The 21,448-nt window shown below is 36.9% G+C and overlaps 1 protein-coding gene across 2 annotated transcripts in view; it reads right to left on the bottom strand.

The window, feature by feature from the left end:
* The window catches only part of LOC111159551 (serine/threonine kinase 33), a 65,554-nt gene that overhangs the window by 28,060 nt on the left and 16,046 nt on the right, over positions 1-21,448 (bottom strand). For both annotated transcript variants that reach the window (XM_022522080.1, XM_022522082.1), the window contains exons 7-10: positions 20,525-20,609; positions 13,430-13,505; positions 8,218-8,330; positions 7,694-7,779 (exon numbers count right to left, since the gene is read on the bottom strand). In XM_022522080.1, the coding sequence (XP_022377788.1) occupies positions 7,694-7,779; positions 8,218-8,330; positions 13,430-13,505; positions 20,525-20,609 (360 nt within the window). The remainder of the gene's footprint in view (positions 1-7,693; positions 7,780-8,217; positions 8,331-13,429; positions 13,506-20,524; positions 20,610-21,448) is intronic.

Genomic DNA, 21,448 nt, shown 5'->3' with positions numbered 1-21,448 from the left:
CTTCCCTTATCTCTTTTAGTATGCTCAGTTTGTTGACTTTTAAATTTTAGACTGTCTCTTCGAAACTCTCCTAATGGTGTCTGAAACTTGCCCTGTGATCTTATCTTCCCAGGGAGTACTGGCTCCTTGGGAAGACAGGGCTTGGTTCTAAGGTCATATCCAGGCCCTCAGTCCAGAAGCTCAAGGAAGAGTAAGGGGTAAGAAATTTAGGGACCAAACACCTGTCCGCTCGAAGCTACTCCTCAGTCTAGGGTTTCATCCTCATCAACCTTCTCCCTGGAGAAACAACCTACGGATGAGGCACTTCTAAAAATATAATCCGCTAGTCCTAGCATTTGGAGTTCAACAGATAAGGAGTCAATGTAGAAAACCAGTCAATTCTCATCCATTTTTCTTAGCTTCTCACTCAAAACAGGGCTTCAGTGCTGCTTGGATTTTATTTCTTCAGACCCCTGTGAGGGCACAGGCATCGATGTCCCAAGGCAAAGGAAGATAAGCAAAAGGGAATCTTGGGGTTTTTTTTGTCTTCCTATTTTAACATCCTGTCCTGGCTCCAGGCTGTTGCCTTACCCGTCATACACCCCAACTCAAAATGAATCCTTCATTTTCCCAAGGACTTCTCATGCCGTTCTCTGAATCCTGGTGTCCTGAAGTTTTTCTCCAAAGTTATTCTAGATTAATCTTCAGAGAATATGCAGTTATCTGTGCTAATTCAACATCTTAGTGGGAACCAGACCTTCTCTAGCAGGCCTTTCCCTGGGTGGTTTTGTCAATTAACTCAGAGATTTAAAGAGCTGAGTGACTGCTATGTTGAAACTCCTTCCATTCCTATCTATTTATTTACATAGGGTTCTTGGTGTCTATATCTTTAAAAGCTAAAACAACAGTACAATTGAAGCTGAATGCTGTCTCTTCCTAACAATAAGTAATAGTAAATCATGGATGAATAAAGTATTTGGGGTGGGGAAATGCAACTCTGTCCATCACTACAGAGATGCATTTCCAATATAATTGTATTTGTGATTCTTATTAATTACAGCAAATTATAATTATGTTCTCTTGATCAATTAGTACTAATCATAATAAGTCATTGTTAAGTAGTTTTTAAACATTTAGAAACCTAAAAATCCAGCAAAGAAAAACAAAAAATTAAATATATATTTGAACCTTTTTTTTTCTTCAAAATGAGACAAATGATAGAATTATTAACAAAAACGTTTAAAATAAAAATATATATTGGGATAAAATTCTGTGAAAGAAGTGGAATAGAAACAGAAATTCAAAGAAAAGAATGAATAACCTATAGTTCCTGTTAAAGAAGAGACTGATCACAAACTTTTATAAATGGGTACAATGAATGTCCTATGCATGTAAAAACAATATTAGTTTTATTTTTAATTATCAATATTAGGGAAATTCTATCTTTTGCAAGTAATTAAATTTAAGGTGAAAAATTTTTAGGCTCTACCTAAAAATATCTTAGGAGATTCACCATTTTTTCAATACTTTTTTCAGAGTTACTCAAGCATAAACGTTTGAATATACTGTTCCAAAAAACAACCTCACTCTTTTTCTAATCTATGAAACCAGCAATTCTAGACTTTCTTTTTGTCTTTCCCAGTCACCTGAAAAACAGTTTTGGGTCCTTGTACTCTAAACTGTTGATTCTCTTCCTAACGTCTGATTCTCCCTGACCTTTCTGTACCACTCTCTTTGCCCAAGTTCTTGTCTTCATCATCTCACCCAAGTCCTATCTCAGTGCTCCAACTTCTTTTTTAAAAAAATATTTATTTATTTGAGAGAGAAACAGAGACAGAGAGAGTGTGTGTGTGGGGTAGAGTGGGGGGACATAAGGGAAGAGGGAGGGAGGGAGAATCTCAAGCAGACTCCCTGCTGAGTGTGGAGCCCAACGTGGGGCTTGCTCCCACAACCCTGAGATCATGACCTGAGCCGAGATCAACAGCCAGATACTCAACCAACAGACCCACCCAGGCACCTCAGTGCTCCAGCTTCTGCTTGACACCAGGCAAGCTGTACCACACACACTGTTGCCAGATTATTCTTCCTGAAGTTCTGTCTTGCCAGCAATACATCTACCAGCCCATTAACTGATGGAGCTGAGGCAACTCAGACACTTGCTGCTTGTCCCCAACCTGCTCCAATGCCCATTTTATTTCTATTGAGACGCTGACTCTTAATTTACTATCTCTCCATCAAGATCTTTCTTCTGCACTTAAGCCATAACCTGTGTGTAAGGCTCCTTCAAGACCTTCAACTTAAATGTACTCCTAGGGGTTTTCCAGCTTCTTATTCTTGCAGGAAGGACACTCCATTAGAATAGGTGTTCTCTCCTCAGAATCTAGCCCACAGACCTCATCCAAGTCCACCCAAAATCAGGGTCAGAGGGACAAAGGAGAAACTCGAGTAGGTTCAGCTGTGATCAGGGTCCTACAGTTCCAGTAGCAACCCACTGTCAAACACATCAAACACAAAGTCCCCTCCAGATAAGTCAAAGTCTAGAGTAAAACAGTTCTAACCCACCTTTACAGCTTAATTTCCCACTCCTTCCTTACATGTATTCTATGGTTCTAGAAAAACAGAATTACTACTATACTTCATGTTCTCTGAGTATCTTTCACATTTTTTTCTCTATATATCTTTGTAAAGTTCTTCCTATCTAGAATTCCCATCCTTCTTACCTCAGCTATAACACTAATTTCTACTTTTACCCGTTCTTTCAGAGCCAGGTCACATACTACCCTCACTTTAAATAGTTTTCGTAATCCCCTAAAGGGAATAATCTACTACTTCTTGAAAACCTACTACTACTACATGATATTGTACCATGTTAATAACACTATATTGTACATTGTATCATTCTGTATATTACAATATTAGATAGCACATTATATGTACAATATATAAATATATATTTTATCTTTATAGAACACATGTCATTGTATATTTATACATAACATATACATTTATGTTATATATAAAATATATATGTATTATATATCATATTATATTTGTATATGTGATATAAATATATAAATACATAATATTTTATATAGTACTTATGTTTATATGTATACACACATTATTATGTACTCATTCACTGCCTGTGTTTTTATTTAAACCTTCTACTAAGCTGTGGGCAACCAGTGGGCAGGGGCTGTACCAGACTCATCCCTGTGTCCTCCACAGCATATAGTAGTTATGTGATAACTATTTACTAAATTATTAATGATCTATCTATCATTGGATATTGAATAAATCTCCAAGGTTCCTGGTTCATGAACTTCTTTGTAACATAATCTTTATAAAAACCTTTATTAAATAAATTAAATTAAATTAAATAGGGTTTTGACATATTCATAAACATAAGATAATTCACAATTTAAGAATAACTAAATATAGTAAAATAAAGGAAAGAGTTTTGACATAGTTAAGTTGGAAATATACAGTTGGAAAAAATGCCCCACAATTAGGCATCAGAAAAGTTCCATTCTCTTATGTAGAGTGTATATGTTAAGGCTAAGGGTCAAAAGCTAATGACAAAAATCTGGATAATAACTTGTAAATTAATGAAGAAGGGCCTTGTTCACACACTAGGAAAGACCTTTCTGAGATTAGACCCCACACCTTGATGACAAGTGCCTTCGCAGAGTGTGACCATAAAAAAAAGTACATTGTACTTTGTGGTAAATTACTTAAGGGGAGAGACTGTGTTTTACTCATCTTTGAACTCCAATAGTGCCTTGGGATTAAAATCCAAAGGTACTTGTTAATATCAATAAAGACATTTAAATGACAGTTGCCCCATTTAAAATAAGCCGCCTTGGAAGACTGATGCACTACAGCAATAATCTCCCCCATTTCAAAGTGTGTACATTGTTCTCTACCATCTATGAAAGCAAGTTAACAACTTTTTAGCCTAAGATTCAAGTCCTTTCACAATTCTTTTTCCTTTGTTAAAAGTTTGTTTCCCACTTTTTTCCTTTGAGTATTTTCTCTGCCAGTTGGATTGAACTTCCTGATTTTACACTTGCTTGCCTCTGTGTCTCTGTTCTTCTTATGCCATTTGTCATTTTCTTCCTTGATTTTATCTTATACAGAGCTTGTCTCTCTTACCAGGTTATAAATTCCTTATATCAGAGACCATATCCTATATATCCTTAACGATATTTTGTTACCTAGCACAACGTGGTAGACACACACACACACACACACACACACACACACACACACAATATCTGTCAAAGGAATTACTGAATGTATGAATAAAACCGAAAGACCTCAAATCTGGAAACTACTTTATGACAAGCCATAGGAAAAAAAATGTTCCCTTAATTTATAGCTGGGTTCTTAAATATAAGTAGGCATTAAAAATACCTGGGAAACTTGTTGAACATGCAAATTCTTGTTGTTAGTTGTTGTTAGTTGTCATAGGGGACTTGAAGGAATACCAAGAAGCAACTGTAATTGCCTTATAAGATGGAATAAACTCCCGAGCCACTGTTGAGAGGAAAGAGGACGGAAAGGAAGAAACAGACCCAAGAGGATCACAGGCGCACTTCTGGCCGTGGGAGTCATCATCAAACCCTTCCTTTGTAGGAAACTCATTTCTTGGCTGGTTTTCCTTACATCTAATCTTTGACTTTTGAAATCAGGATGACAAATGTGTTTATTTTAAGTTCCATTCACTTAAATGTACCTAGAGAAACTAGGACTCTTTTTCTCAGAACACTTTGCAGATACAGACCATATTTCAAATTGCACAATACATAGGCTGAACCATAAAAACTTTTTATCCAATAAAGCTCTTTGAAAAAAATGTCACTACATGTTAGATATTGCAAAAGATAAGCTCTGGTTATAAAGCAGCCAAGTACTGAGAGAAGTAATGTATTCTTTTTAGATTATTTCAAACAGGGGATATGAATTACAGGAAGACTTCAAGTGGTTAAGTAGAAAAGAGTTTTGCCTTTCAGAAGTTTATAAAATGCCAGTATTCTAAACTTCATACACTGAACTCCTTAGGGTAGTCTGATATAGTACACACTATCTGTCACTTCTCTATCCATTTGGCAAAGACTACATAGAGACAAATGTTACAGAGGCTCAAAAATGGAGACTTCTGGAAAAATGACCAAAGCCAGAAATAAAGTTGTACTAATTAGAAAACAAATAATTAAATGGCCAAGCCCGAATGTTATGTGATGCTGAAAAGAGAGAGATTTCTAAGGCACACCATCTGTTTTACAGTTTTTGATTTTGCTGTACTACAAATCTCCTCAGAATGGTTTTGCAATGATCTAGTTGCTAGCTCGTTTGCACAATTACTTCAGCCAGAAATACTTATTGCACAGAATCATTTCAGAGATCAACACATTCACAGAAGAGGGCAGATATAACCCAGCTTCCAGTGAAGACTGGTTTTTTAGCTCTTGAAGGAAAAAAATATTATTCAAAAAAATGATCAGAAATTACCAAAGGAATACTAGAGAGTTGAAAAGAGGAGTGATATCACTGTAAGTTTCTGATATGTATCTAAAATTACTTGGGCCCTCAAGGGTCTAATGGAAACTCTCCATCACTTCTTGACCTCTCAGCAGCGTTTACCTGGGAGCTGACTGCTCTCACTTTCTCGAACATTCTTCATCTAACTTTGCTGGCACCACTCTCCCAATTTTCTTCTCTCTGCATCAGCCATCCCTTCTCAGCACCCATAGCTGGCTTCTCCTCTTCTAGTTATCATAGTGTCCAATGGCAGGATCCTGGGGCCTCTTCTTCTTTCTCTCTATATTTTCTTCCTAATTTATCTCTTAGCCTAATGACCTTACATGGCATATATATACTCATGATTCCCAAATTTATATCTCCAGCTCAAACTTCTCCAGTTCCAGGCTCATATATTTGATTATCTATTTACTATCTCCACTTGGGTGCTACATAGGCATTTCAGACTTTGCATATCAAGCTGGAACTCTTGATCCACCACCTTTCCCCCGGATAAAAAGCTATTTTTCCTGCAGTGTTCCCCATCTCAGTAAATGGCACCAGCATGGTCCCAGCAGCTATTACAGCAAAATCTGGAAGTCATCCTTGATTCCTCCCTTATCCTCATTCCTCATCTAAGCCACCACCAAGTCCCATCAACTACACCCGAAAAATGTATTGCATTTATTTCTCTCCGACACTGTTGCTACCACCCCATCCAAGCCGCCATCATTTTGCAACAATGCCGCTGCAGTGTAAGCCTATCAGGTATCTCCAGTACCTAGCACAGCGTCTAGCAAATAATAGATGTACGATAATTTTTTCATAGATGAATACTGCTTAGCAATAATTCCCATGTGTCTTTAGAAATCTCCAATCTCAGTTCCCGGACATTTTCAGAGATACCTACAGACTTATTCACTTATTGAATCATTCACTCATTCAACAGTTATTGAGTATAGATTAATTGGTACTAGGCCCCATAACATATTTGACAGTGTCTTAAAGATGACAGAAGTTGTATCCTGCTCCTATGAAAAAGTCTGGCGGTGGGCAGGCAAGGGGCTGGCATGGCAGCTCTGGGAGCTAAGAGCTCTGCTTCCTTGCATCTTGTTGTTCAGCCATCCTGTTTATGGATTCCACTTTATGGTCCAATATGGCTAGTCCACCTCCAGCCATCACATCTGTATTACATTCACCAGGAAAGAAGATGTGCCCTAGGAATGCCATACACCCCCCATTTAAGGGCACTTCCAGAAAATTGCTCCTACTTCCACCATCAAGATAACTGACAAAAACTGGGGATAACCAGCAACAAAGACTAGATAGATAACAATGTTTCCAGCTACAAGTGAGGATCCTCATTACCAGAGGACAAAAGATGATAAATATTGAGAGGTAAGGAGCAGGTTCTTCCAAAGTTCCTATTATGACCAGGTAATGTTCTGGTACTGGAATACAAAACTTGGTAAGACATACGATCTAGGGCACCTGGGTGGCTCAGTGGGTTAAAGCCTCTGTCTTCAGCTCAGGTCATGATCCCAGCATCCTGGGATCTAGGCCTGCATCGGGCTCTCTGCTCAGCAGGGAACCTGCTTCCCCCACACCCCACCACCTGCCTGCCTCTCTGTCTACTTGTAATCTCTGTCTGTCAAATAAATAAATAAAATCTTTAAAAAAAAAAAGACATACGATCTATGCTGAAGGCAGGTAGTCTGATGGGGGAAACAATATGTAAATGAATAACTACTCAAGATTTCAGGCCAGTCTTAGAATATCTTGGTTTTTCTAAGTCCCCAAATATTCCTTGCATCCAAAGAGTTGAAAGAGAAGTGGACTGTTGTTCCAGGGATTTATGTCACTTATCTATACAGACTGTTTCAATATTACAGTTTTCATCATGGGCATTTCTCAGCTGTCTTCTACCAGACTTGATATTGTCATGGCACAGGGCAAAGCAGAGTTCATTTAAACCTCTATAAACACATCTAAACAACTCTGGTAATAGTTTTAATAGTTTTAAAATGCCCATTTCAGAAATGTGTTAAGACTCAATAATTTTTTTTAACTTGTCAGAAGATGAAACTTATTGACTGTTTTAAGACTACAAACTACAAGACCAAATTAAAAAAAAAAAAAAAGCAATGGTAGCATGTCAAAAAGAAGAAAAAGAGGTCATCATGTAACTTACCGTTATCCACTGGTTATCTAGCAGTTCCTTAGCTGTGATTCTGTGAGCAGGATCTACTTTCATAAGCTGTTTCAAAACATTTTTAGCTGCAAAGAAGGGAAAATCCTGAAAATCTTAACTACAATTAATACCATACATTTTCTAGTCTATTTGGTATTACGTCTATATAATGTGAGGGGAAGATTCCAATTATAAAATAAATATCATCAGAATAAATGGCTAATAAATAAAGTTTCAGGCCTAAAGTAAGGTTTTATTGCCTGGATTTGCTTGTAAATGGTCTACAGTAAAAATGGGCTAGATGATTAGCAATTTCCTCTTTAATTTTTATTATGTAATTTGTTTTTGTTGGAAGTTTTGACTGCAACAATCACAGTGAAGAGATCACCATTTCCACAAGTAAATAGTGTTTATTTTTATGAATAAATTTGATGACGAAATAGAGATTGAGAATATTTGAATTATTGGCCAAGTTTCTTCTTATGTACATTTGCTTTAGTAAATAATGACAGATCTATACTTACCACAATCACTTATGGACTCCCAGATTGGATCTTCAAAACGTAGTTCTCCCTTTCTTATTAGCTCAAAAAGCTTCTCTTCTGAGCTTGCCAAAAAGGGTGGTTCTCCACATAATCTACAACAAAGGCAATTGTTTTGTTTAGATTTTTTTAATACTTTTTTTTAAAAGATTTTATTTATTTATTTGACAGACAGAGATCACAGGTAGGCAGAGAGGCGGGCAGAGAGAGGAAGGGAAGCAGGCTCCCTGCTGAGCAGAGAGCCGGATGCGGGGCTCGATCCCAGGACCCTGGGATCATGACCTGAGCTGAAGGCAGAGGCTTTAACCCACTGAGCCACCCAGGCGCCCCTTGTTTAGATTTTTTTTTAATAATCAAAATGAGGCTATCAAAAATTAAGTTTCCATAGAACTTGAAAGTAGTGGTGCTTCAAATTTAAGTAAAGCGTAGCTAAAGATGGTTATCTCTCTCTGGATGTAGAAATGGGAGCAAAGGAGGTTTTGCAAGATCAGTAATAGGACCTTATATACACTAAAATCTCCAGATCTCCACATTACCCAAAGGTCTTCCAGATGGGGAAAACTTAAATAGCTTAAATAGGACCAAAATACAGGCAGATGTGTAATTTTAAATGCACAAATAATAGTGGAGATACACTTCAATGTGAGCAAAGGTAAGGTGATGCTTAAGGTACATAATTCAACTGGACTTAAGGGAAAATATACTGAGTTATCAGAGTCCTTTGGGCATATTCAGAGTCTAATGACCATGTAAGGGCTTTATCCATGGTAAAACACTATACCAACATTAGTAAGAATAATCCTGTGGTCTATATGCTCTGAGTCAAAGCCAAAAATCCACTAAAAAGGCCACAACTCTTCAAAAATGATATACAAAATGAAGAGAGTCTGGATGAGGAAAGTCAGATGATGATACTGATTTGACACTTTATTCTAGAATGAAAGCTGAGCATACATAATGACCAACATCAGTAAAACCACTGGCAGTATGTATAAAGTAAACATGGGCTTGAGGCACATTCTGTAGCACAGGGACTGTGTGTCTTCAAGATCTTGTAAAAGGAAGTATTGTATTAGTGCGCCTGTGGCTCTGTTGGTTAAGCCTCTGGCTCTTGATTTTGGCTCAGGTCATGATCTCAGGGTCATGAGATTGAGCCCTAAGCCCAGAGACAGCTCCACACTGAGTGTGGAGTCTGTTTGTCCATCTCATCCCCCTTAGTCCCTCCTCACCTCATGCATACATGTACACACACTCTCTCTAAAATCAATCAATCTTTTTTTTTAAGTAAGCATTATACTATATTTCACAATGAGCCTGGTAAGCCTGTACTTCGGTAAGTAATCCAGTCCAAAACTACAAGATCTTCCTTAAAAGCCAAGTTCAATTCTTCATTGTACATTCTCAACCCATGTTAGTCATTATCTTTACTGTCAACCCCGAAAACTAAGTACAACACTGTAGCCAACAACCGGATCTTCCCAATCATGACGAGACAGAAGCTGGACCGGGACTTGTCACAGAGGCAACACTGTATGTCTGTTGTTCAACTCTCAGGATTATATTTTTCTAACTTTATGACTTAAAGAATAAAATGGCATAACCCCATTATACTTCCCAAATGCTAGCCTATCATGTACATAAATATAATGATCTCTAAGTCTCCAAGCAGTTAGATTTTTACTGATTTTTAAAGTTCTATTTTAAAGTTCTTTTAAAATCTTTGCCATGAACATTTTTAAATTAATCTAAATTTGATAAATATTTAACATGATAATGAGGATGATGATGGTGATGATTTCCTAGGGAAAAAGTTGCTTTCATCCTTGTAGTTTATCAACCTAGGCTGAAAAACAGAGCTTTTCATTTGCAATAGCTTCTTGCTAGGAGATCAGTATTTATCAAGTTGTTCTACAATCTCTTATTTTAATACTTTTTATTTCTCCAGTTCATTCTGACCCTCCTGTCTCTGATTTTGCCTCACTAGTGTTTAGTTTTAAAATGCAATAAAAAAAGGCCAGAAAAATGGTCTTATGGACGATTACTATCTATTATAACAAGCACAGGCCAGCAAAAGTCCAGCTCATTGAGTCTGTTAACAACCAGTGATATGCACATTCACCAATTTCTTAGCTGCTCCTGCACTGCCTGACTAGCATGAAGCTATAGCTCAAGGGCTGTGTTTAAAAAAAAAAGTCCCCCTTTTTTCTGTCCTTTGCAATTTTATTTACACAAAATGTATCTAATGGTTGGTCAATCAGCAGCATATGACAGCAATTTTCTGCACATCCAGAAAAAGGGAATCCGAGACATGAAAAATTCCTCTTAAAGCCTTTCTGTTATTTTCAGTTGCCTATGTCCTAGGAATCACAACAGCAGAGGATATACCCGTGAAGAGTATTCGTGTTAATTTCACCTTGAGAAAGTATGTTATCATTGTCGAATTAAGCAGAAATGAATCAGGGGTAACTGATAAACAAGAAAATAACCCCCCTGGAGAAGGTAATATGTTTGTGCCCTTGGTGAAAGAAATTATCTAGAAGAACACCAGGCTCAGGCAAATCAATGAACAGGCACTGATTAGCTAAGTAAAAGTCTACTGTAAAGGAAAAAAATGTCATTACAATGACATGCAGCCATGCTCTGAAGCAGAAAAATTAAAATTATATCTTTAAGAAGGAGAAAAAATTTTAGATGTGTACTGCACTCTCCCTTTCTTTAACAACAAATTCAAACTAAGCAGGCAGCAAACATCACATGAATTGTGTAATAATAGATGACATATATTATGTTTGACTTGTCTGAAAATTCTTACAAGTATAAAACACTAATTTAAAATAGTGATATTTTTAATTAAAAACTGAGGCTCAGAATTTTTACGGTACAATTCTAATTAGCACAAAACAATGATCAAAAACTTTGTGAATACGTTTACACTTTATGAAATCTACGCAGTGATGTGTGTGTTGACCATCTGAGTTACAGCTACAATCACATCTTCCAGTTCCTACTGCCTGTGTATTCCATTTCACAGCACTGTGAAAATGTAACTACTCTGATGTCAATATTTAGAAATGATCTGGAAGAGGGAGTGCACAGTGAAATCTCCAGTATGACCATAAACCTAATGTTGCATCAGCATAAAAATGTTCATACTCACCATGAGGCAGAATAATGGCCACTAACTTTTCAGAACGCCTCTTAGCCAATTCGTTTTAATTCAATTTTACAAACATATATTGAGCACGGCTTCATGCCTACTATGGTACCAGATATGAGGGATGCAAAGATGAATAATATAAACTCTCTTTCCTTCATGGACTTTGGAGCAAGGAGAACAAAAACAGAAAAAAATACATACACATACTCTAATAATTATATTACAATCCTAAAATTTGTATGGAACCGAAAGTGACCCCGAATTGCTAAGGAAATGTTGAAAAAGAAAAACGAGACTGGCCGCATCACATTGCCTGATTTCAAGCTTTACTACAAAGCTGTGATCACTGAGACAGCATGGTACTGGCATAAAAACAGACACATAGACCAGTGGAACAGAGTAGAGAGCCCAGATATGGACCATCAATGCTATGGTCAATTAATCTTCGACAAGCAGGAAAAAATATCTGGTGGAAAAAAGACAGTCTCTTCAATAAACGGTGCTGGGAAAATTGGACAGCTATGTATAGAAGAATGAAACTCAACCATTCTCTTACACCATACACAAAGATAAACTCGAAATGGATAAAAGACCTCAACATGAGGCAGGAAATCTATCAAAATCCTAGAGAAGAACATGGGCAGTAACCTCTTCGACATGGGCCATGGCAACTTCTTTCAAGACATGTCTCCAAAGGCAAAGGAAACAAAAGTGAAAATGAACTTTTGGGACTTCATCAAGATCAAAAGTTCCTGCACAGCAAAGGAAACACTCAATAATAATTATATTACAATAATATAATCTAGTTTTTAAAAGTGCTATGAGAACATAGGAAAGTGAACAATTCTATCAAATTCACACATGTGCCAACTCTCCTGATGAAATATTATTGTTTTTCTTTCAGTGTTATTGTTTCACATGCATTTTTGTCTGTTTCTTTAAATCCTCTGCGGAGTGTGGGAATGTATGTACATAATGAATGCAGGAACTCTGCTGGGGTAGATAGGAATTAGGGAAACAGAAGGCATTAATGTTTGAGCTGGAGGGCCCAGGAGAAAGGTTAGTAGAGAAGTGAAAAAACATTGTAAGCAGAGGGAACTGCATGAGCAAAGACTCAGACATGTGATACAGGGTATGTGACTCATAAAGAATGGCCTAGAGTGCCTAAAGCATACGGCAGGTGCATGGAAACACAGTTAGCCCAGGACTGGAAAGGCATGCTGGAGCTAGGTTGTGGGAGGCTTGCCGCTGTGCCATGCCGGGAGGCTCTGACATTCTTCTCTAAGGGAGAATTACCAGAGGTTGTGAATCAGAAAAACAGTACAATCAGATCTGTGATTTAGAAAGACAATCCTGACAGCGATGTGAAGGATGAATTGGGGACAGAGACTGGAAGCAGGGAGAAATTGTAGTCAGACAGACATTGTAATATTCTAGAAGATGGATCATAAGGAGAAATGATACGAGTGAAGAGAAATGAAGGAAGAGGTGAGGACACTGCAAAGGAAAAATGAATAGGACGTGGGGTTTGATGGAATCTTGAGGGTGAGCCCAAAACAGTGATGTTTTCAGTAGCAGTAAAAGGACTGGGCGGAGCCCCTGTCCAGTTAGTGTTCACTCCTCACATATGCCCAGTGCCCAGGGCAGCCAAGTACCAGGCCCCAGTACCTCTCTCTACCCCATGGGCTATAAGTGACTCTCTAGAGAAAATAGAAAGAAACTTCCTGGTCTGTAGCAGAAGATCAGAGGGGTGAGGATTTAAGCAAGTTTTCACTTGGCTCAGAGAGCACCAGGTATTGCAGCATTCAGAGGTCAATGAAAAGCAAAGCTGAATGTTACAAGTTTATAGTATTAAAAACTATGTAATGGATTTAGCTGACAACTAATAAGAGAGCTTTTAGAATGGCTTCCCAATTGTGTTTTCAGTCACTTTTTAAAAACTCTATCGTCGAGTTTTCATTTAAAGTCTATGTAATTCTAGTCTGCTGTTAGAGACCATCCATTCATTTTAAACTGCACGTTTAGCAGACTACTTACAGAAGGTACATTATGACACCTATGCTCCAAATGTCACACTGCTGGCTGTAGTCATGGGCATTGATAACTTCAGGGGCTGCCAAATAAGCAGAAATGAAATAGTATTAATAATACAATAAATGAAGTTTAAACGCTTAAACACAAAGCATGAAAAATGTGCTGATGTGTTGTAATTTATTCCCCCACAGGGAAAAAGAGAACCAACAGCAGATGTTAAATGAATAATGTACGGGACTTAACAATTGATGTCACTGTACCCTCCTGTCATTTAGCTTCTAATGGAACGATGGCATAAACTGTGTAACTAAATGTACCACTCTCCATTCCTCTGAAATTGTTAAGAAATGATTTTGTGAAGATTGTGTAGTTATAGTAGAAGACAACAGTATCTCAGTTCTTTTCCCAAAATAGAACTGAATATATGCCTGAAGTGGATATAATTTAAAGCAAGCCCAATATGTGGAAATCTGGATTCACAGAGAAACTAAGATAAATGGTTAAAATCATTATAGTAAAATAATAATAATAATAATAATATCACTCCTATGAGAGAATATGAGTTAATTTCCACATTTTCTAAATGAGAAAACTAAGACAAAGAGAAAGCTCCTACAGCAAAACTGTATCAAAAGCCAACTAGGACCAGGATCCGGGTACTCCTGACTCCCCAGCTCTGTGCTCCATACTTTATAATGTGTTCACAATACGGCTCCTTTAAACAATCTCCTCAAAGTAGTTGTGTGGTGGTGGGGGGAGTGATTTACTTCAAGGTAGTACGTTTTAATGATTAGATAACTTTATAATGGCTGGCTTTTTAGATGGCTCTTAAAAAGTCACATATGATATTTCAGGAATAGTCTATTGTGCCTCTATGCCTAGGGAGCAAACATCTTTCATTAAGGAAAAAGAAAGAATAGAACAGATATAAACATAAAAATGAAATATAGGTGTATATATTTCCATAGAATTTTAATGTTTACAAAAGCACTTTTTTGTAAATTATGTTATTTCTGTAAATCACATGAAGAAACTTGTGAGATGGTTATGTAGGCATTTGGCTCACTTTGCCAGTGAGGAGACTAAGGTTCAGGTATAGGAAGTGACTGGCCTCAAGTTACACAGCTACCGAGTGCCTCCCACATAATAGGTGTTTTTATTTAAAAGAGTTTCATTCTCCTGCCATACACACACACACACACACACACACACACACACACACACACCCCTCTTTTATAACTACTGAAAGCAAATGGCATTTCACTTCCTCTGCCTCCTGTCAAAGGAACTAAAAAGCAACAAAAAGGAACCAAAAAATAAAAAGAAGAAACAATGAGTAAAGGCTCAACTATAGATAATTAACAAAACTGAGTTACTCATTTCCAAGTCATTGAAAAATAATTAGCATTTTCCTCTAAGCAACTATTATTCCTTACCTCTACTTAAACTCTTTAAATACTGAATCACTAAAGTTCAGGTGGCTCTGTGGTAGTGAGTCTCCGACAAGAGCAAGTCAATGACTTGCATCCACACTGGGTACAGGCACTGCGGGGCCGGGATGGCGGCCTCAGTCTCTCAGAGCCATCTTAATGACCGGGGGTGTCTCCGTGTGTGCTGCCATCACAGCTCTCACAGGGAGGCAGAGGCCAGAGTAACGGTGCCAGGGAGCCATTTAGGAAGTCAGCAAAGCTCTACAAACCATCTGTCTTCTCTCTTGTTCTCTCACTTGTTATCAGTGTAGACAGCTAATAAGCAGGCATAAAACTCAGGGTGCTTGGATATATTTTCCCCATGTAACTACAGACCAGATGTCTTTTGCCAACAGGAGGATATGAACAGAATCTAAAGTAGCCTTTTCCCAAATAAGATAAAACAGTTTCAAGACTTAATACATCAAGGAGGCGGAAAAACAACAACAAAACCAGAACTAGGTATACTCCTAGGCAAGAAAAATGAATAAACTACAGATACGACATGGGTAAGTCTCAAAATCATGACATGGAACAGACAAAGACAGACACAAGAACGTATGCTGTCTGATTCAATTTAAATGAAGTTCTAGACAAGCAAAATTAAGCTTTGGTGATAAAAAATCATCTGTGGTTGCTGTGGTCTGGGTGGGAGACTAACAGAGAGAGACACAAAGGAATTTTCTGGGGTGACAGAAATGTTCTGTAGCTTCACTGGGGTGGTGATTCTATAAGCATATGCATTTGTCAAAAGTCATCAAACTTTACACTTAATATTTGTGCATTTTATTATATGGAAATTATGTTTCAATAAAGTAAGATTTTTCTAAAGAAATCTCTAAAAGGTACAAAAAGATTTGTCAAAGCCTCATCTTGGTGGATGACTTTAATAACTCTCTCAGAAATCAACAGAGGCAAACAAAATTAACAACATGGAAAGTTTAAATCACAAAGGTATCACATTCGATTTTATAAATACATATGCAGAGAAATTTTTGCCCTCAACAAAGGAGGAGTATACATATTTCTAAACATCCAGTGCAACATTTGCAAAAACCAACCATGTGTTCAATCACAAAAAAAAAAAATTTCCTAGAAGTTGAAAACAATTAAGTCACAATTGCCTACACCAATGAAGAAAACCAGACAGAAAAAACAAAAGGCTAGGAAAACTACCACATATTCACATGAATGTCAAACACATTCTAACCAACTGGAAAATTATAAAAGCACTTCTAAATAATTCTTAGATTAAAGACTAAAACTAAAATGATAGACTATTAAGAAAAGAATAATAGAAGACTGTCTAGCAAAAAAAAAAAAAATGGTCAAGGAAATACTCAGAGCAAAGAAATACTCAGACTGAACATAAATAACCATTTTTTAACAAAAATAACCATTTAAAAAAATAACCATTTTTTAAAACCATTTAACTTAAGAAGTTAAAAAATAAACCAAAAGAAAATAGAATGAATCCAGAAAAATGAAAGCAGAATTTTTTTTAAAAGATTTTATTTATTTATTTGACAGAGAGAGAGAGATCACAAATAGGCAGAGAGGCAGACAGAGAGAGGGGGAAGCAGGCTCCCCGCTGAGCAGAGAGCCGGATGTGGGGCTCGGATCCCAGGACCCTAAGACCATGACCTGAGCTGAAGGCAGAGGTTTAACCTACTGAGCCACCCAGGTGCCCCTAAAACAGAAATTAATGAAAAAGTCAACCAAATAATATTAGACTTGAGCTGGTTCCTTGAAAGTCCAATAAATTGTCTTAACCACTAACAAATTTGATCAAGAAAAAAATGGTTTGTATTATTACAAGAGCTTAAATTGAGCACTGTCAGGTATTGTGCTAAGCACTTTACATATATTTTCTTGTTTAATTCTCACGTCAACCTGATAAGAAAGATCTTATTATTATCCATCCTAAGTATATCCTCTCCCCTTCCCTGTTTTATATTTCTTTCTTAGCACTTCTTTCTAACATCCCAGTGATAGCAGATATTTTACTTTTTTATTTTAATGTTTGCACCAACATGACATTTTTATGCTTTGTTCACTGTTGTATTCCCAATACCCAGACCAGTCCTGACACAAAGTAGACCCTCAACAATTTGATAAGTGGATGACATAATCTCTATTATACAGCTGTAGAACCACAACAAATGAGTTAAATTGTTTGCCCAGGGCTCACCAGACTACGTAGCAGAGCTGGACTCCTGAGTTAGCCAAGTGATGTCACAGGCCATATTGCTAATCTTACATCACATGACCATCTTAAAAAATATTAGGAGTTATTAGGGGGATAGGCACAGATACATAGGAGAATCAGAAAATTATAATATATGCATACTTATGCCAGTAAAACTTAAAATCTCAAAGTAATGCACAATTTTCTAGAAAAATATAAATTATCAAAATGATTCAAAAAGGTGTGGAAAACTTGAATAAACCAATATAAATTGAAAATATAATAGAAACTTAATCTACCAAAAGGTATCAGGGCCAAAAAAATTTTTAGGGGAAATTTCATCAAATTAGTAGTTATTAATATAACAGATAACTCCTGTTACCTAAGTGATTTGAGTGCATGCCATTTTATTTTTTAAATGAGGCTAGCATAACACTGACATCAAAAAAGACAAAGGCAGCACAAAGGAAAGAAATCAACCCTCAAAACTCTTAAGTGGTGACAAATTGAATAAGGCAGTTTATTAACCCAAGTGGAGTTTAATCTAAAAGTGCAAGGATGGTTCAACATTTTCGAAACCTATTAATGCAATTATTTCACCAATAAATTTAAAGAGAAAAATATATAATCATTTCTTGGGTACAGATTTGAATAGACATTTCATCAAAGAAGATTATCAATGACTAATAACTACATGAAAAGATGTTCGACATCATTGGTCATTAGGAAAATTAAATTACCAAATTAAAAACCACAATGAGATACTACTTTACACCCATTAGAGTGGTTATAATTAGAAAGAAAGGTAATTATCAAGAGTCAACAAGGATACAAAGAAACTGGAACCCTCATACAGTTGTTAGCAGAAAGGTCAAATGCTACATTCACTTTGAAAAAACATTTGTCAGTTTCTTAAAAAAATCAAACATAAAGATGCAGGTGTCTGGGTGGTTCAGTTGGTTAAGGGTCTGCCTTGGACTCAGGTCATTATCTCGGGGTTCTGGGATGGAGACCTGCATCAGGTTCCCTGCTCAGCGGGGAGCCTGGTTCTCCCTCTGCTTGCTTCTCCCTCTGCCTCCTCTGCTCCCCCACTTGTGCTCTCTCTCTAATAAATAAATAAATTTTTTTTTTAAAGTTAAACAAAACCCTCAGATTGTTTTGAAGGGGTGGGGGGTGGGAGGTTGGGGGAACCAGGTGGTGGGTATTGGAGAGGGCACGGATTGCATGGAGCACTGGGTGTGGTGCAAAAACAATGAATACTGTCACGCTGAAAATAAATTTAAAAAAATTAAAAAAAAAAAATAAAAAGTTAAACATAGTCTACAAGCTAGCAACTTCACTCTTAGGTAGCTACCCAAGGAAAATGTGTCCACATTAAAATCTGTACACAGTGGTTCATAGCAGCATTATTCATAATAGCCACAAACTGGAAACAATCTACACGTCCATCAGCTAATGGATAAACAAAATGTGACATCTCCATACAACACACAACTGTTCAGAAATATAAAGGGCTAGACTACAGATACAACAGGAAGATACTTCAAAAACATTATGCTAAGTGAAAGAAGTCTGACATAAAAGATAACATATGTATGACTCTGTTTAGATGAAATGTCCAGAAAAGGTAAATATAGATTCGTGGTTAGCTGGGGCTGAGATGGGAATGAGATCAAGGTCAAATGGCCATGAGGCAACATTCTGAGGTAGAATTATTCTAAAACTGAATTGTGGTGATGGCTGTACAACTCTGTGAATGTAGGAAAAATCAATGATTTTTTTTATGGCATTCAAATAGTACTTCAGTAAAGCTGTTAGAAGTTTCACTCAGAAAAATGGTAAACTGTTGCTTTACAAAATATATTTAATCAGTAGCTCTAGGATGTACCAACTGATGGCAATAAAATTGGATAAGAAATGGAAAGAAGCAAAACACACACATGATTTCAGCATGAGTTAACAAAACCAATAATTAAGTTTGGGGTATGATTACCTAAGAGATACAAACAACTATAAGAAGAGTCCAAAAAAGGAAAACAATAAAAACTACAATCTTTAAAGATAAGAACTAGGAGAAAAATGCTGAAACAGTGAGATTATTTGTTTCTTTTTTTTTTAAAGATTTTATTTATTTATTTGACAGAGAGAGATCACAAGTAGGCAGAGAGGCAGGCAGAGAGAGGAGGAAGCAGGCCCCCTGTGGAGCAGAGAGCCCGATGTGGGGCTCGATCCCAGGACCCTGGGATCATGACTTGAGCCGAAGGCAGAGGCTTTAACCCACTGAGCCACGCAGGCGCCCCCAGTGAGATTATTTGATCTAAGAAAAGAAAAATTATCTTGATCAGGGCCAGTAAGTCAAATTATGGGCAAAATCAAATTGCTTAAGGGTTTTTTCCATTTTTTTTAAATTGTAGTTGACATACAATATTATATTAGTTTCAGATATATGACATAGTGATTCTACATTTATGTACATTATTAAGTGATCACCATGAAAAGTCTAGGTACTACACAAAGTTATTATAATATTATTGACTATATTCTTCTATGCCATACTTTACATCCCCATGACTTCTTATTTTATAATTGGAAGATTATACCTCTTAATCCCCTTTACTTATTTTGCCCATCTACCCCTAAACTACCAGTTTGTTCTCTGTATCTACAAGTCTGTTTCTGTTTTGTTTTGTTTGTTCATTTGTTTTATTTTTTTAGATTCCTCATTTAAGTGAAGTCATATGGTATTTTCTTCTCTCTGTCTGATTTATTTTACTTAGCATAATACTCTCTAGGTCCATCTGTGTTGTTGCAAAAGGCAAGATTTCATTCTCTCTTATGGCTGAGTAATAGCACTCATCCATACCACATCTTCTTTATCTATTCGTCTAATGATGGACACATAAGTTGCTTCCATATCTTGGCTACTGTAAATAATGCTGCAGTGAACATGGAAGTACGCATATCTTTCCAAATTAGGTCTTTGTTTTCTTCACATACTCAGAAGTGGAATTATTGTATCATATGGCATTCTTATTTTTAACTTTTTGAGGAACCACCACACTGTTTTCCGTCGTGGTTACACCAATTTACATTCCCACCAACAGTTCACAAGGGGGCCTTTTCTCCTCATTCTTGCCAACATTTGTTGTTTCTTGTGTTGTTGATTTTAGCCATTCCGATATGTGTAAGGTGTTACCTTCTTATGGTTTTGATTTGCATTTCTCTGATGATGAGTGAGGTTGAGTGTCTTTTTATGTGTCTGTTGGCCATCTGTGTGTCTTCTTTGGAGAAATGTGTGCTCATGTCATCTGCCCATTTTTTTAATCAAATTGGTTTTTTGGTATTGAGTTTTAGGAGTTCTTTCAAGTTGCTCAAATTTTAATCTACAGTAATGGTTCTACCTCTTTATATAGAAAGATCATTTTAAATCAACTAACTTACCCATATAGATAGGAGTCCCACATGTGGTCTGCAGCATGGCTTCACTCCTTCCATGCTTCTTCACTGCTAAGCCAAAATCAGTCACCTGGAAAAAGAAACTCAGTCACCTGCTTTCCTTGTCCCAGAGTTTACTCATTCAAAGGTAGGAGCTCCAACACACTGTAATTGCACTGTATTTAATTCAGAGATACCAGCAGATGGAGGGGCTTTGCTTGTACTACCACTGAGGACCTTGCTATCACTTCCCATCCACCCTCCTTTGTGAAGAAGAAACAAAACAGTGACAAAGAGAACATTGGTTTCTCCCACCTGGAGGAAACACCCGTGATACTGATTGTTCATTCTTTCTAATTCAACTTAGCAGTTCAACATAGGAAGTTATATGTTGAAAGAAAGCATTTAACTTTTTCAGATAAAAAAGTTACTTTTGAAAACCTCTTTCATTGTAAAATACATTCTGGCTGTAGTATGTTTATTACCTATTTTTTCTGACACTCAAGCTATGTTCCAGTTTAAAGCCCTGTTACAAATGCAATCATTATCCTTGTCAGGACTCACAGAAGCTGCCTCTTTCTATAATTATTTATGAGACACTATCTCTGGTAAATATTATCTTTTCTTTACTATGACTTCCTTTGTGTTTCTAGAGTTTATTAATTAAAACAATTACTACACTATTAAAAACTACAAGAAGCAAACTAACAGGGAAAAAAGCGGCCATAGAGCTACAAATCCACTGGAGGCCTGCTGCTGCAACTGCATTCTTTCTGCTCAGTTCCAAATCGGGGCCAGTACACATACGGTTATTAAATATTCAGTATGCGCCCTTGGTCTTGTCTCTCAGGTTGAAACAGCCTTGGGCTGAAAGCAGAAAAACGGGCACATTTATTGATCATACAACCAAAGATAGGCTCTTGGTCCACA

This window comes from Enhydra lutris, unplaced genomic scaffold, assembly GCF_002288905.1.
Source record: "Enhydra lutris kenyoni isolate GAN:26980312 unplaced genomic scaffold, ASM228890v2 scaffoldscaffold68, whole genome shotgun sequence".
In the NCBI taxonomy this organism is placed as follows: Eukaryota; Metazoa; Chordata; class Mammalia; order Carnivora; family Mustelidae; genus Enhydra; species Enhydra lutris.
The sequence above is the reverse complement of the archived record's forward strand: the minus strand, read 5'-3'. Positions and strand labels throughout refer to the sequence as shown.